The 16,376-nt window shown below is 36.4% G+C and overlaps 1 protein-coding gene and 1 pseudogene across 6 annotated transcripts in view; both read left to right on the top strand.

Annotated features, from left to right (window-relative positions):
- The window catches only part of PCGF6 (polycomb group ring finger 6), a 30,804-nt gene that overhangs the window by 1,991 nt on the left and 12,437 nt on the right, over positions 1-16,376 (top strand). For 2 of the 6 annotated variants that reach the window (XM_032881023.1, XM_032881012.1), the window contains exons 4-8: positions 445-500; positions 601-660; positions 1,545-1,653; positions 6,591-6,618; positions 15,507-15,605. In XM_032881023.1, the coding sequence (XP_032736914.1) occupies positions 445-500; positions 601-660; positions 1,545-1,653; positions 6,591-6,618; positions 15,507-15,605 (352 nt within the window). Of the gene's footprint in view, positions 1-444; positions 501-600; positions 661-1,544; positions 1,654-2,711; positions 3,226-6,590; positions 6,619-12,659; positions 12,710-15,506; positions 15,606-16,376 lie in introns of those variants that run through there. The other 4 variants (XM_032881051.1, XM_032881060.1, XM_032881042.1 and 1 more) reach the window with 4 other exon arrangements.
- Positions 3,375-4,024, top strand: LOC116879717 (annotated as a pseudogene).

Here is a 16,376-nt window from a genome sequence, read left to right on the forward strand (position 1 = left end):
GTATCATAGGTCATTGTGGGTTATTTTTTTTTTTTTCACATTTTCCGTTCATACTCCGTTTCCTAAGGGAAGAAAAGTACTAAAGGTGGATTACTTTCATTTGTTCAGCAAATACTATTACATTTTTACTCCTTCATAGAAGAATGCTTTGTAGATGATGCACAGAAGTTCAAAATACAGTCTCTGCAAGGGAGTAAGACCAGTACACATGGAATAATTGAGCAAACTATTCGAGAGTCTATGATTACTTATGATTACATAGAATTAATTACTTGAGGTCATCTCAGGTGAGAGCCAGTGCTACCTAAAAGTAATTCACCTCTGAAAAAGGAGATATTCCACTCCCAAGAGAAAACAGTTGCAAAGGGCATCATTCACTCCCACTCTGTACCAAAATGCATTTTGCTGAATTCTGAGGTATTCTCCATCCTTTCCTTTTATTAGGTTGGACCGACAGTTACAAGACATAGTGTACAAATTAGTGATCAATCTAGAGGAAAGTAAGTTTGTTTTATTACATAGTTGTGAATCCCAGAATCTCTGCTGCCTCTACTAGTTACATTTTAAGTGTAATTTAGTCTGTGTTTTATCATTTTTTAGGAGAAAAAAAGCAAATGCATGATTTCTATAAAGAAAGAGGTCTAGAAGTACCTAAACCTGGTAAGTTTGGGTGTATATCATAATATATTTGTAGCTTTAAGAATACTAACTTAATAAAATTTACTCCCTTTGAGGTTCTTTTTGGTGATAGCCAGTTATTTTATGATCAAAGAGGGAGAAAGATTATGAAGATAAAGATATAGTATAATCCAATTTAATTATTTGTAAAAAATAAAGGGCATAGGCTCTGGAGCTAGACTGTCTGAGTTTGATCCTAGCTCTGCCCCTTTACTTTCTGTGAGACTTCAATATCTCAGTTTCCTCATCTATAAAGTAGGGATAATGATAGCACTTCATAAAATTGTTGTAAGAATACATTGAGTAATACAAAGCACTTAAAACAGTGCCTGGAACATAGTAACTGTTCAGATAGTTTTTGTGATGATGGTAATGTCACAGTATAGACGTTAGATACATTTCTGTTTAAATCCTGGTTCTTCCACTTACTACGTATTGCCTAATCTCACTTAAACAGTAATCTCAGTTTCTTTGTAGTTTTAACTGTTAAAAAAAAAAGAGTAGCAGTATACTTAGGGGATTATAATAAGATTAAACAAGAACGTGCATGTACAGTGCTGAGTATGAGCCCTGAACTCTGGCACACAGTAGTGCTTGTTAAAGATTACATGTATCTGTTGTGTAGTGATGAGCTCTCTCTGTGGCCCTGATAAACCAGCCACATATGTCTGCCTTCCATTGTGGAGTGGTCCCCAGGTACAATTTCACTGGCTTTGACAGATTAGTTAATGTTATTAGAGAAAGGGAGTTTGAGTGTTTTATGATCTTTTAAATAGTCAACATAGTTATGTGTAATAATTTTTCAAAGATCTCAATTCATGAAATTTTTATTCTAACTCAGCTTTTTTTCTTTGGCTGTTAAATAGCTGTTCCACAGCCAGTCCCTTCAAGCAAAGGAAGATCTAAGAAAGTCTTAGAATCCGTGTTTCGTATTCCACCTGAACTTGATATGTCTTTATTACTAGAGTTCATTGGGTGAGTACCTAAACCTCTACCTCTTAACTGTAAAATAAAGAACTTGTTAAGTCCCAACAGTTACGAAATCATCCTGAACTCAGGTAAAATCAAGTTCTTCTGATATCCTTTTAAAAATTAATCTTGAAATATTCACGACTTAAAAAAAGTTCTAAAGAATAGTACTATAATCACTTGTATCACTATCATCTGGCTTAAGAAATAACCCATGCTAGTATGCCAGAAGCCCTTCAACTACCTCTTCCTGTTCACCGCCCCCTCTCTCCCTCTTAGAGGTTAATAACCACTCTCCTAAAAGTAATGATTGGTATTCCCGTGATTTTTAAAGTATGTTTATCTCATGTATCAGTGCTTAAGTAATATGTAGAATTGCTTTTATCCATTAAAAACTTCATATAGTATCATTGTAAGTGTTTTACAACTTGCTTTTTTTTTTCCCAACTTGTTTTTTTCACTCTGCATTCTGTGATTCATCTGTGTGGAAATAGGTAGCTCTAGTTCATTCATTTTCACCATTGCCATACCATAATTTATCTTTTCTTGTACTGTTGAACATTTAACTTGTTTCCAGTTTTTTTGCTATTATAAACAATGTTACTTTATGTATTTGTATACATATTTCCATATATATATTATATATATATACACACACACATATATAAGATAGTTCTCTAAGAGTATAGGTTTGCAGAGTCTTAGCATATGTTTGTTTTTAACTTTACTTGGTTTTGCCAAATTGTTTTTTAAAGTAGTTGGATATCCTTTTAATTCGTATAAATTGCTTCTTTCAAAAGATATATGTAGCATATGGTGTACTCTGTTATATTGCAACACTGTTAAACACTGTCATGATCACAGAGTTGGCATGTATCAAACTGCAGTTTTCAGAATATTTAGTTTGCAGAATAAAGTAAAGTGCTTTTTTTTGGAAAATATGGACTTCCCATTTTATGTCACTGATGATTACTTTTTAATTATTTCCACCTTATAATTCTAGGTTGACCATATCACTTACTAGTATTCAGCTTGTGCTATATTGTATTTATCTTTTTATGTAGTCACTCTATGTTATCAGCTGATATTAAGGACCTCTAAGAGGCCAGAAACGTTTCTCCTGCCTACACAAATCCCACGTAGTAATGGTTGATAATGAAATAAAAATCCATTTGGAAGAATGAACAGAAACTATGTAATACCAAACTTTAAACCAGCAATTTCTGATAATAAGGAGTGTGTTCAAATCTAAATGTCCAAAAGGGACCTGGTTAAATAATGGTATATAGCACATGAGTATGTGTTAGCGTGATAGCGTGTGTGCTAATATGGAACAGTCTCCAAAAGAGGAGACTACATAGTGTGTTTCTGTTTACTTATTTATTTTAAAGAGGGTGATGGAAAAGATGTGTGTAGACATATGTTTTGCATGCACAGACCATTCCTGAAAGGATATATGAGAAAATGTTAATGGCAGTTAGTTGCCAGAAACTAGTATGTGAGTCTACAATGGGAAAAAGTCTTTCTTTTCATTGTATTTGAATTTTTACCATGTAACTTGATTTTTAATAAGTCTAATTAAAATTTGAAAACTGAAAGGAATTTATATTTCCAAAAAATATTTTAGGAAATGTAACATTTCCTACAATGCATGGTAAGAACTGATGATTAGGTTTTTTAATACATTTTTTGAAAAGTGGCAAGGATGTAAAGATAGCAGATATGCGATGGATGTGCCACCATTGCCACTTCCTTTGCCCACCTGCAGAAATCAATAATTAATCATGGCAGACTCTCCTATATGAGTGAGACTTGACCACAGTACTCAAGGCATTCATTACCACTTACCAAACATATTATATTATTAGTACATCCCCTCCTATAGAAAAAAGAGCCCTCATGCTCTTTCCCTGCTGCCAGTCGCCAGGAGGCTGAGGCTTAGGTGGACTCGGTTTGGCTCCACCTGAAACCTGCCGCCAAGGCCGAGAAAGGCATTGCTGCTGGAAGTATAATGGACATTAATACTGCTTTAAAAGAGGTGCTGACGACTGCCCTCACCCATACAGGCCTAAGCATGTGGAATTTACAAAGCTGCCAAAACTTTAGACAAGCACCAAACCTATCTTTGTGTGTTTGCATCCAACTATGATGAGCCTATGTATGTCAAGTTGATGGAGGCCCCTTATGCTGAACACTAAATCAGCCTAACTAAGGCTGATGACAGCAAGAAGCTAGGGGAATGGGTGGGCCTCTATAAAATTGACAGAGAAGGAAAACCCCATAAGTGGTTGGTTGCAGTTGTGTGGTGGTTAAAGGCTATGGCCAAGAGTCTCGGGCCAGGGATGTCATTGAAGAATACTTCAAATATAAGAAATGAACAAATAAAAAACTTGGTTCTTGTTCCAAAAAAAGGAAAAAAAAAAGAGCCCTCACTCGGAATAAAGGATCTAGATTTAAATCCTCGCTTCTCTATTATCTAGCTTTGTAATCACTAACAAATTGCTTTTTGTTTATTCACAAGATGTTTGTTAAGGTCCTGCTATATGTACCAGCACAGCCTTCTGCTGGTTGTTGAGAATACAGTTTGAATAAGTCAGCCATGGCCTTTGCTGTCATGGAACTTTTAGTTTTAACTTCTCAGGGTTTCAGCTTCCCTATCCGTAAAAAGAAAGAATTGAGCCTTTTATGTGGCTGATTATGATGAGTAGTCTAACTCATAATATAGCTCTTTATCTGTTTTCAACTGGTTGAGGGAAAGAAAGCTTCCAGTGTGGCAAGGAGTCCTTTTGAAAGAAAGCTTCCAGAGGCAAAGAATCCGTTTGAAGTCACCAGTCCCCAGAGTTCACTACATGGAAGAGCTTTTATGTTACCACAAAGTCAGGCTCCTGAGGGTAGCCCATAGACAGCTCTTTCACGGCAGGGCAAGTGGCAGAGGAGTTTTAACCTGATGCGAGTACAAAAGCAAATTTGGACCAGCTTTTGAGCCCACTTAAGTTGGAGGAGCAAAAAAACTGAGGTAGGTTTAGCCTGTGAACAGTGATTTTTCAACTATTGGAATATGAAGTTAGATTCCCCCCCCAAACTGAATATGCTGTGTTTTGTGATCTTTAGATAGTCTTGTACTTGTCTTTTTTTGTTCTTTAGTTTCTGTGAGTAAAGTAGAAGATGATAAAAAGAAATAACTTCAGATAGGTAGTATAGTACGTGTAGAAAGCATAGACTTTGAAGAGTCAGTAAGTCAAGGTATATAACCTTTGGGATGTAGTTGAACTCTCATCATCAGTTTCTGAATTTCTGAATTGAGGATTATAATAGCAACTAACAAGATTGTTCTAAGTATCAACTTATGGTATTCCTACCATGTCTAAACTATTATCAATATGTGAATATTGAAATAATGCAGGGTCATTCAAAAATAAAAGTTAAAGTAGTCCATGGTACTGTAATTTGTACATGTGTCTAGTGTGGAAAATGGACTCACATGACATACATGTGATACAGCAGAAATTTCATGCAGTTTTAAACTCAGTAGCATTTAGTGAACCAGGGAGGTGATAGCCAACTGTATGCTGTATTAATCCAGCTAGAGTATTATGTTCAACTACATACATTTTAAGAGAGATGGTAAGCCAAGGTATAACCAGAACAGTAAAAGTTTTAAAAACCATGGCATACGTGGTAAGGGAAGGAACAAAAATAATCTGAAAAAGAGAAAACAGTCATAAGCCCCTTAAGTTCATTTCAGATCTTTAGAGGGTTATCATATAAAAGAAAGACTGAGTTTAGTTCATAAGACTACCAAAAGGCAGAACTAGGATTAGCGGGTGTAAGTTATAGGGAGAAACATTTGCTTCAGTGCAAGCAAGCAGTTCTAACAAAGTTGCCCACAAATGGAACAGACTGACTTGTCAGATAAACTCTCTATCTCTTTAGGTGCCTAAGGAGAAGCCAGATGACCATATATCATGGATTCTATAGAGATAATTCTTGTAAAAAATAGAGTATTATAACTCTAAACTTATATATTTTAGGTTTCTAGTATACCCACATATATAACATTTATCTTAATGTAATATTTTGTAATATAGCTTCTATGTTATATTTTAATATATTTCTTTATTTGTATTATAAGAATATGCCGTAGCGGATGCAATTGTGATCTGGCCTACTCTTCACAACATGATAGGGAAGAGAGAATGTGGGTCTTGTTGCTAGGTACACCTGAGTTGGAAGCTTTATCACTTAATAGCTCTGTGACCTTAAGCAAGTTATTAAACCTCTTTGAGCTTTATTCTCTTCTACAGAAGGGGAATATTAATACCTGATATGCAGGGCTTTATGAGGACTAAATGAAAAACATGCATCCTATTATGAAGACCTACTATAATGCCTGGTACATAGTAGATGCCCAACAAAAATTAGTTCCCCTTGTCTCCTCATGACATAAACATAATTGATTTAACCAAGAAATATCTTTATACGTCAAGGTAAAGAGCAAACTGAGTAAATCATGCCCATTATTGCTATAAGTAAAACAATAGGTAATCTAGCAGACTTCTTGTAAGAAATCTATTTTGTAAGGGTTACTGTAAAGAAAAAGACACATTAATTATAATAGAAAGAAGTTTTACTTTAAATTGGGAAATGTTAGAATGCTACGTGTGGGGAAAATCTAAATATTAAGGATATACTTTTAACTCCTGGAAGTATACAAAGTAGTGTAACTCCTGGAGTATACAAAGTAGTGTTAAAATAGTAGGTAACACTGCCTTTGCCTTGCCAGTAGGTGGCAGAAATGACAACTACATTTATTTGTTTCGTAAAGGGTTAGGTTTTAAACTTAAACTGATGTTCCTCAAATATTTATATTGATGTTATTTTTCTGTGTTATATGATTTAATGTATAGTTTAAAATGTTGATTAATTTTGCTTTCGTTTTTCAGTGCTAATGAAGGCACGGGACATTTTAAGGTATTTTATTTTTATTTACTTCACAGGAGGACCCTGTAGTCCACAATTACAGAGTCAGATTAGCAATCATGTGGAGAATGTTTTCGATTACAGTACAGTTTTGTAAATAAAAGTTGTAGAAATGTGAAGTACATTTAGTAATGCTCTCATAATAAGTTTATGAGAAAAGAGTTATTAAGTAGGGATTTGTTATTAATTCAGGATAGTGGTCTAAGTAAACAAGTGAGAAATTTTTAGAACTCTAAAACCAAATACTGTGATAATTTGGTGACTTTAAAAAATATTTCAAAGTGGGCACCTTGGTGGCTCAGTTGTTAAGCATCTGCCTTCGGCTCAGATCATGATCCCAGGATCCTGGGATCAAGCCCTGCATTGGGCTCCCTGGTCAGCTGGAAGCCTACTTCTCCCTCTCCCAGTCCCCCTGCTTGTGTTCCTTTTCTCACTGTCTCTCTCTCTGTCAAATAAATAAATGAAATATTTTAAAAATATTTCAAAGCATTTTTTGCATAGTTGGCATTCAGAGTTAAATATGAACTTAAATTTTTACTTGCATGTAACATTTTGGGCTCAAGCTTGCCAAGCTTGTCAAGCTGCCCAAACTTGTTGCTTCAATCATTTACTAAAATTTTAGAGGTAAGAATGAAGTCCTTTGTTAATGTACCTAAGTTCAGAGTTTGTCTTAAAGCCTCTATTATCACAGGCCCCATTATACCCAGTGTTGCTCCTATAGTACGAGTCGTTCAGGAAGAGGTAACTTTTCCTTTTTTTTTTTTTTTCCTCTTTTGAGGTAACTTTTTGAAAAGGGCTAGATCCGGCCTTACAGTTACTTGCGTCTGTAAATATATAGGAAATAGCTGACTTTGATCTGTATAGATTTTTTGACACTTTTTCAAAGTCTGTACTAATATTTGGGTGAATTATACCTGGTTGAGTATACTGTTTTGTGAATACAGTATTGGCTTAGAGATGTGGATTAAAATGTAGGAATAGATAGGTACTTCTGTGGATGAAGTATATTATAGATGTTTCCCAGAGATCAGTGGGATGGAGGGAATGCAGTGTTAAGTTTGGTAACTTTGAATTTATTCTAAGTTGTCAAATACCAGATTTATGGTGATAAGGGAGTTCTTTCCCTAGTAGTATGGTGGGTGGGAAAATAGCATATAAATTTCTCGTATGGGACAAGTACAGTGTCATATGATCCTAGAGTTTGCCAAAGATGTTTGTCAAATGACCTGTAGTAGCCACACAGACCAACAGAGTATAAAAACTTCATGAAGAAAGAACTAGACATTAATTTGAAATATTAACCTGTTGCTTCCACAAAAGCACATATGGACCTAGAATATTTATGTAGTTCTAATAGTCACACATTAGAAAAATATGACAATACCACCTGTGAAGTATTCTTGCCAAAACAAATGTGCGGCTGATCATACTCCCTAGATTTAATTACTAATTTACAAGAAATTCGGGGGACAAAGGAACATGTTAAGTGACACCGTAGGAATATAATAAGCCAAATCTAGACAGTGGGAAGCTACAGCTTTTTTTGGAATAAAAGGGAGAGGGGAAGAGGAAACATACGTAGAACATATTAAAAGAGACTCAAGGGACATAACTCACTACAGTGTATAGCATTTATTTGGATTCAAGTTGAAAAATAAACATTTATGAGAGAATAACCCCAAATTGGAAACAACCCAAATATCCATCTGTTGGTAAATGGATGAACACAGTATGATATTGTCACACAGTGGAGTATTATTTGGCAATAAAAAGGAGTGGAGTACGGTAAATGCTACAACATGGATGAATTTTGAAACTATTATGTTAAGTGAAAGAAACCAGGTGCCAAGAGACCACATAATGCATGATTCCATTTATGTGAAATGTCTAGAGCAGGGAAATTCACAGAAGCAGTAAATACTATAGATGGTGGTTGCCAGCATCTTGGGGGAGAGGGGGAAATTGGGAGTGATTGCTCTTTGGTGTGAGGTTTCTTTTTGGGTGATGAAGATGTTCTGAAATTAGGTAGTGGTGATGAGTTGTACAACCCTGCTTAAATAAACTAAAAGCCATTGAATTGTATACTTTAAAATGATGAATTTAATGATACATGACTTCTATCCCAGTAAAGCTATTAAATTTTTAAAAAGTAATTAAACCAAGATCCAGTGGGAACTTTTTTTTTTTTTAAGATTTTATTTATTGGGATGCCTGGGTGGCTCAGTGGGTTAAAGCCTCTGCCTTTGGCTCAGGTCATGATCCCAGGGTCCTGGGATCGAGTGCCGCCTCCAGCCCTGTGCTCAGCAGGGAGCCTGCTTCCCTCCCCTCTCTCTCTGCCTGCCTCTCTGTCTACCTGTGATCTCTCTGTCAAATAAATAAATAAAATCTTAAAAAAAAAAAGGCTATAACTAGAATTGTTAAAGTGACAGAATAAAAAGAAAAAAACAGTAATATTGCCAATCTGTTAACTAAGAAAGTATAAGACTGTTTCAGCAAAGTAAAAATCATCACAAAATGCAGAATTAATAGAACCATTTGTTTATGAAAGAGGTTCATCATCTCTCACAGATATAAGGCCTTCAAATTAATAGCTGTATCATCAATTAAAACTGAAAACTTCATGTCTCAAAACTATGGGAGAATAGTATAATCAAACTCCTATATGCCTATCACCTAGCTTTATCAACTCGAGGCCAAACTTGTTTTAAATATACCACACCCATTTCCCACTGCAACTGCTTCCTAGCGCCCATTCTCCAGATTTGTTTTGGCGCAAACCCCAGACATGTTTCATTTGTAAACACTTCAGTATATATCCCTAGAAGATAAGAGATCTTTTTAAAAAACATGATACTATTATCATACTTTGAAATTCCTTGATATCAGAAAATATCTAGTAAATGTTCAAATTTCATGAATTGCCTCCATTTTCTTACCCAGCAGAAAATGATTTCATTGTTTTTAGGGCTGTCATTAAAGAAAGAATAAAAATAAAACAAGGTTTTTGTGGAAAAAATATAGAGGGAGAAAGAATCCTAAGCAGGCCCCTCATGAGCTAGATCTCATGACCCTGAGATCATGATCTGAGCCAAAATCAAGGGTTAAGTGCTTAAACTGACTGAGCCACCCAGTCACCCCATTAATTGTGAAAAATTTTAAACATAGTGAAAAGTAGAACCTCCCTGTGTCCCATCGCCCAGCTCTCCCAATTAACTAATGGCCAATTTTATTTCTTCTATACCTCTGTCCATTTCCCTTCTAGTATTTTTCTGAAATAAATCCCCAGCATTTGCCACTTCATTTGTAAATATTGCAGTATTCTTAAAAGACGAGTCTCTTTTTTTATGACAAAGTGTCATAACCAAAAAAAAAAAAAAGTTACTTAAGTGTCAGTGTCATCAGAGATAATAAAGTGGCAGAGCTATTCTAGATTAAAGGAGATTACAGAAACATGACAACAAAATGCAGTGGTGAGCCTTCAGGACATAAGAACAATTTTTAAAGGATATTACTAGGGCAATTTATAAAGGAATTTGGACTTTTTAGATGATTGCATTGTATTAATGTTAAATTGCCTGAATACTCCTTATCCTTCCTGTTAATTATATTGTAGTTATATAGGAGAATCCCTTTATTCTGAAAAGATAATTGCTAATATGTTTAGGAGTAAAATACCTGTCTTCAAATAATTCTCATGTGGTCCAACAAAACATTAACATGCACTTACACATACATACATATAAATTAAAAGAGATAAAATGAATATAGCAATATACTAACAGTTCGCAAACTAGGCGAAAGCTATCTGGGTTTTCCGGGTACTCTCTTACAATGTTGTAAGTTAGTCATTTTTCAAAAGGTTGGGGATGGTGAATGAAAAAAAGTTTTAATGATTTCTTACTGTCCAATATCTATCCAATGTTCAGAATTTTAAATTGTCTCAATCACAGTGGGTGTTTTCTCTCTCTTTTCTGTAACACTTTAAATCAGGATCCAGGTAAAGTTCACATATTGTGATTGGTTGATAAGTCTTCAAATCTATAGGTTTTCCATTTCTTTTTTCTTTTAATTCATTGTTGAAATTGAATCTTTTTGCTACAGTTTTCTACAGATTGGGTTTTGATGTTGCATTGCCCCAGTATAATTTAGCATGCGTTTCTGTCTTCTGTATTTCCCATAAACTGGTAGTTAAGTCTGAGTGTTGATCAGAAAGGTTTGATTTCAGGGGAGCGAGGCTACTTCATAGGTGGTGGTGTTTCTTTCCATCTAGAGGCACAGAATGTCTGCTTGTCTGGGCCTCTTTATAATGTTAGCAGCCATTGGTGCTCAATGACTAAGCCCATTAACTAAATAGGGTTTGGAAAATGATGCTATCATTCCTTCTTTTTTTTTTTTTAAGACTTTTTAATTTTTTTGTTTTTTTAAGATTTTGTTTATTTATTTGACAGAGAGAGACACAGTGAGAGCACAAGCAGGGAGAGTGGGAGAGGGAGAAGCAGGCTTCCTGCTGAGCAGGGAGCCTGATGTGGGGCTGGATCCCAGGACCCTGGGATCATGACCTGAGCTGAAGGCAGATGCTTAACGACTGAGCCACCCAGGCTCCCCAGATTTTATTTTTAACAATCTCTACACCCAATGTGGGGCTTGAACTTACAACCCCAAAATCAAGGGTCACATGCTCCACCAACAGAGCCAGCCAGGTGCTCCTATCATTCTTTTTTTTTTTTTTCTTTTTTTTTCTTTTTTTTTTTTAAGATTTTATTTATTTATTTGACAGACAGAGATCACAAGTAGGCAGAGAGGCAGGCAGAGAGAGAGAGGAGGAAGCAGGCTCCCCGCCAAGGGGAGAACCCGATGTGGGTCTCGATCCCAAGACCCTGGGATCATGACCTGAGCTGAAGGCAGAGGCTTTAACCCTCTGAGCCAACCAGGCACCCATCATTCTTTCTTTTATTAGTTGACATACTTCTATAAAGAGAAACTTCCCTTTGTCTGTTTGGTTAGCCAGTGGTATAGTTTCTATAGGAAAAGCAGGATAAATGCTTGATTCTTTTCCTTTACTTCCCAAGTCCAAAGTAGTGAGTTGGTTCGTTAGCATACTTCAGTCATGACCACAAATAGGTTTTGTTGTTTTTGCTTTTACTTTAATATGAACTCATGGGGCACCTCAGTGGCTCAGTGGGTTAAGCCTCTGCCTTCGGCTCAGGTCATGATCTCAGGGTCCTGGGATAGAGCCCCATATTGGCCTTTCTGCTCAGCAGGGAGCCTGCTTCCCTCCTCTCTCTCTCTGCCTGCCTCTCTACCTACTTGTGATCTCTGTCTGTCAAATAAATAAATGAAATCTTAAAAAAAAAAAAAGTTAATATGGACTCATGAATTTAAACATATTTGTGATTTAAACCCATTTCATTAAGCCCTTCATTGACTCCCTGCTCAGTGGGAAGCCTGCTTCTCCCTCTCCTGGCTTGTGTTGTTTGTCGCTATCTCTGTCTCTCTCACTCTCAAAAAAATTTTTACTTCTAAAAAAATAAGCCCATTTCAGTTATTTTCTTTATTGATGTTCAAATTGTCTTTCTTAGATATCATAGTCTGTAATATTTTCTTGCTATCTGATATGACGAGGTGTTCCATGCTCAACTTGTACCTCTGTTGACCCCCAGACATGGCATTAGTCCTTTCTCCAAGGTGTTCTGGTTCCTTTTGGTGGTTTTTAAAAATCAAAGTCTGGCTACCAAGGGTTCATCTAGCTACTGGGTTCTTAACTGTTTCTAGGCCTTTTCAGTTGACAGAGATAGGAATTTTTCAAGGTAAAATGTAATTATGAGTTGATACCATCTTTTTAAAAGCTCTTTTTAGAGCTTTATCTAAAGCAAGAAAATAACAGATGTCTTTTAAATCTCCCTACAGATCCTAAACTATCTTACTCAACTTTATCAACTTGACCTTTTGTGCTATAGATGGCAGGGAAGACTGCTGTCAGTTAATTTCAAAGAAGTGTAATTCTGTGGATTTTTTTTCTTATTTATTTGCAGATGGTAGGAGGCTGTTAGGTGTAGCAGAAAAAAATGAGTTGACTATGTAGGTAAGAACTGGTTTTAGAGCCTTTTTTTTTTTTTAAAGATTTTATTTATTTATTTGACAGAGATCACAAGTAGGCAGAGAGGCAGGAGAAAGAGAGGAAGGGAAGCAGGCTCCCCCACCAAGCAGAGAGCCCAATGCAGAGCTCGATCCCAGGACCCCGGGACCATGACCCAAGGCCGAAGGCAGAAGCCTTAACCCACTGAGCCACCAAGGCGCCCCTGGTTTTAGAGCTTTAAATGAAAAACAAAACAAAAGACAAATTGTTTTCTTAAAAACTGGATGTGAATTATATGGGAGGAAAATTCAGTTACCTTCTGAACCTGGGGCATGAGGACTAAGGTTAGCCACCCTAGCTTTGAAAGCCCAGACCAGTTTTTTTTTCCCAGGTATTGACACATGTCATACTTCTGTTCTGGATTATCTAAACAGTACAGTATTTATAACTTTAGCTAGGATGGATTAATTTTAACGAACACCTGGGGTAAGGTGCTCACCAGGAATTTAGAAATAAGGGAAAATGGACTGTCCTCTGCTGGTATACCAGAGGTAAGCCCAGGAAATTAACCTTCAGAAATGCACTGGTTGGGGCGCCTGGATGGCTCAGTGGGTTAAAGCCTCTGCCTTCGGCTCAGGTCATGATCCCAGGGTCCTGGGATCGAGCCCCACATCAGGCTCTCTGCTCTGCAGGGAGCCTGCTTCCTCCTCTCTCTCTCTGCCTGCCTCTCTGCCTACTTGCGATCTCTATCTGTTAAATAAATAAATAAAATCTTAAAAAAAAAAAAAGAAAAGAAAAGAAAAAAGAAATGCACTGGTTGCCGGATAGACGTAGCTAGATAATTCAGTAGCAGCTTCCTAAGGAACTTTATGGGATTCTCATTCTCATCAGGCATTGCCACCTACAATAAGGTATTTTCTTGGGGACTGCACCAGTGGGATGGCTGTCCCTCCTCCTCAGTGAGACTGCCTTAGCTTTGTGAGATGATTCCTGTACCTGCATTAAAAGAAAATGAAACTTGGCCATTTTTGTCTAGTTTATATCAATATCCCATGATGATTATTAAGCCCTCTATAAGAGTCCAATTCTTTTACATTAAGAGTAAAATGGTCACAGTACTCAGGTATTAACTACATGTCAGGAATTAATAGGTATCTGCATCCATTAACTCACTTTCCTCTTGATAAATATAAGAGATGTAGTAGGTGCTATTATCTCTTTTACAAATGGGCACAGAAAGACTCAGCAACTTGCATACAGACTTATAGCTAGAAGATGGCAGAACCCCAAGACCTATAGCCAAGCAGTCTGTTTCTGAAATGTCTGCACTAAACACTCAGGCTATCTGCTCCATACACTGTGGTAAGAAGGGATAGCTTTATTGTTTTGTTTGTTTGTTTGTTTGTTTTTGAGATAGCTTTATTGTAAGGAAAGATCTTAAGAAACCAAACTACGGGTAGGAAAGCTGAGCACTGTTACATGGAGCAAGTGTTTGCCTGACCTGTCTAGGTCCTCTGGTAGTCATTCTGGGCTCCCTCTCTTTCAGTTTTGAAAAACACTGCTCATGTTTTCCTAAAAGGTAGCCTTTTAGTTCCGTTTACTTCAGCTTTTTGTTTGTATTAGATAGTAGCCTCCTTAAAAATTGCCTCAGAGACAGAAGTAGCTGGCTAAGCATTAGTTTCTGCTCTAAAACCCCGAGGCCTCTCTACCTATCACATTAGACCATTGAATCAGACTCCAGCCACATATGTCTTGATGTTAATCTTTTTATTTTCCACTTAAAAAAAGAAAACCCTTTACTAAAAAAAAAGAAAACCCTTTATTATGGAAAATTTCCTACTTATACAAAACTAGACCGAACAGTAAAATGAATGCCCACGTATACAACTCTGCTTCAGTAATTATAAACTGATGGCCAGTCTCATTTCATCTCTATCTTCACCACTTCTCATGCTTTTAAAGCAAATCCCAGACTCTGTATCATTTTTATCAGTAAATAATTAGATTTATTTCTAAAAGATACGGACTTTTTACAAATATAATAATGATACTCCAATTTTTAAAATGAACTTAATCAAATTCCTTAATCGAATATGCACATACTACTTAAATTTCCAAGATTATCTCATAAAAATTGTTCTATAGATTTGTGTTTTTTTGTTTTTTTTTTTAAGATTTTATTTATTTGACAGACAGAGATCACAAGTAGGCAGACAGGCAGGCAGTGAGAGAGGAGGAAGCAGGCTCCCTGCTAAGCCCCAATGTGGGGTTTGACCCCAGGACCCTGGGATCATGACCTGAGCCGAAGGCAGAGGCTTAACCCACTGAGCCAGCCAGGCGTCCCCTATAGATTTGTTTAAATCAGGACCCACGTAAGAGTCATACATTGTAATTGGTTGACATATCTCTTATTTATATTCCTTGTATCTTTTTTAGTCTAGAAGTTCATCCTCCATCTTTTTTTTTTTCTTTGCAGTTTTTTTGTTGAAGAAACTAGATTGTTTCAGACATAATTTAGTCTTAGGTGTTCTTTCTCTGTCACTAAATTTTACTCTAAGTTTTATTTTTGATGAGGTATTAAAATAAACCAGTAGGCCTTTCTATTAAAAAGTATTTATGTACTTTTCAGAGAGGGGAAGCTAGGCAAAAATTCTTTTTTTTCTTTGATAGGTAAATTAGCTCAAATTTCATAGTAGTTTTTCTCATAAATCTGTTGAACATCTTTGCTATAAAATTTATTTTATGATTTATATGTTTTATGCATATTTATTCTGAAAATATTTATTTATGTTTATTTATATAGCCCTTGGAGAAGAAGTTTGTCCGAGTTTCAGGAGAAGCAACTATTGGGCATGTAGAAAAATTCCTCAGAAGAAAAATGGGTCTTGATCCAGCTTGTCAGGTAGAGTACATGTGTGTGAAAGGACAGATAAAGTTGTGAGATCACCTTTAGCATATTGAAGAAAGAGCTGTTTCTAGGATTTCATGCCAAGGCTTTTGTTTTAGAATATGTAGATATTGTAAATATTCATTAAATATTGGTACAGTGATTCTAGCCTCAATTGAATCACATTTGACTTACTGTCTGCTTCTCGCTGCCGCTGATAACCACCTGTAAGTGTCAGAGAAGAGCTGAAGATAAGAGCCTCAGTTCCCCTCTTTGGAACTAGCATAACAGATTATCTGTTAGTCATCCATTTCTCTTTAGAGGACATCTTTTCTTTTTTTTTTTTTTTTAAGATTTTATTTATTTATTTGACAGACAGAGATCACAAGTAGGCAGAGAGCCAGGCAGAGAGAGGGGAGGAAGCAGGCTCCCTGCTGAGCACAGAGCCCGATGCAGGGCTCGATCCGAGGACCCTGGGATCATGACCCGAGCCGAAGGCAGAGACTCAACCCACTGAGCCACCCAGGCGCCCCTTCTTTAGAGGACATCTTTACAGCAAACTGGCTCCAAGACACCTAGAAAAGTGAAATAGCTGTCTAATATAAGCCCTATTTGGTTTTTGAGCATTAGAAAATAAGTTCCCCCCCACAAAAAAAAAAAAAAAGAAAGAAAGAAAAGAAAAGAACCTCCCATTCTGGCTATGTAATTTGTTCTTGTTATAAGGTGGGAACTCAAACCTCATGTATTGTTGAACATAACATAGAATGAGGGCCAGTAACAATGCAC

The sequence above is a fragment of the Lontra canadensis genome, unplaced genomic scaffold (genome assembly GCF_010015895.1).
Source record: "Lontra canadensis isolate GAN:19392208 unplaced genomic scaffold, GSC_riverotter_1.0 scaffold3, whole genome shotgun sequence".
NCBI classification, from domain to species: Eukaryota; Metazoa; Chordata; class Mammalia; order Carnivora; family Mustelidae; genus Lontra; species Lontra canadensis.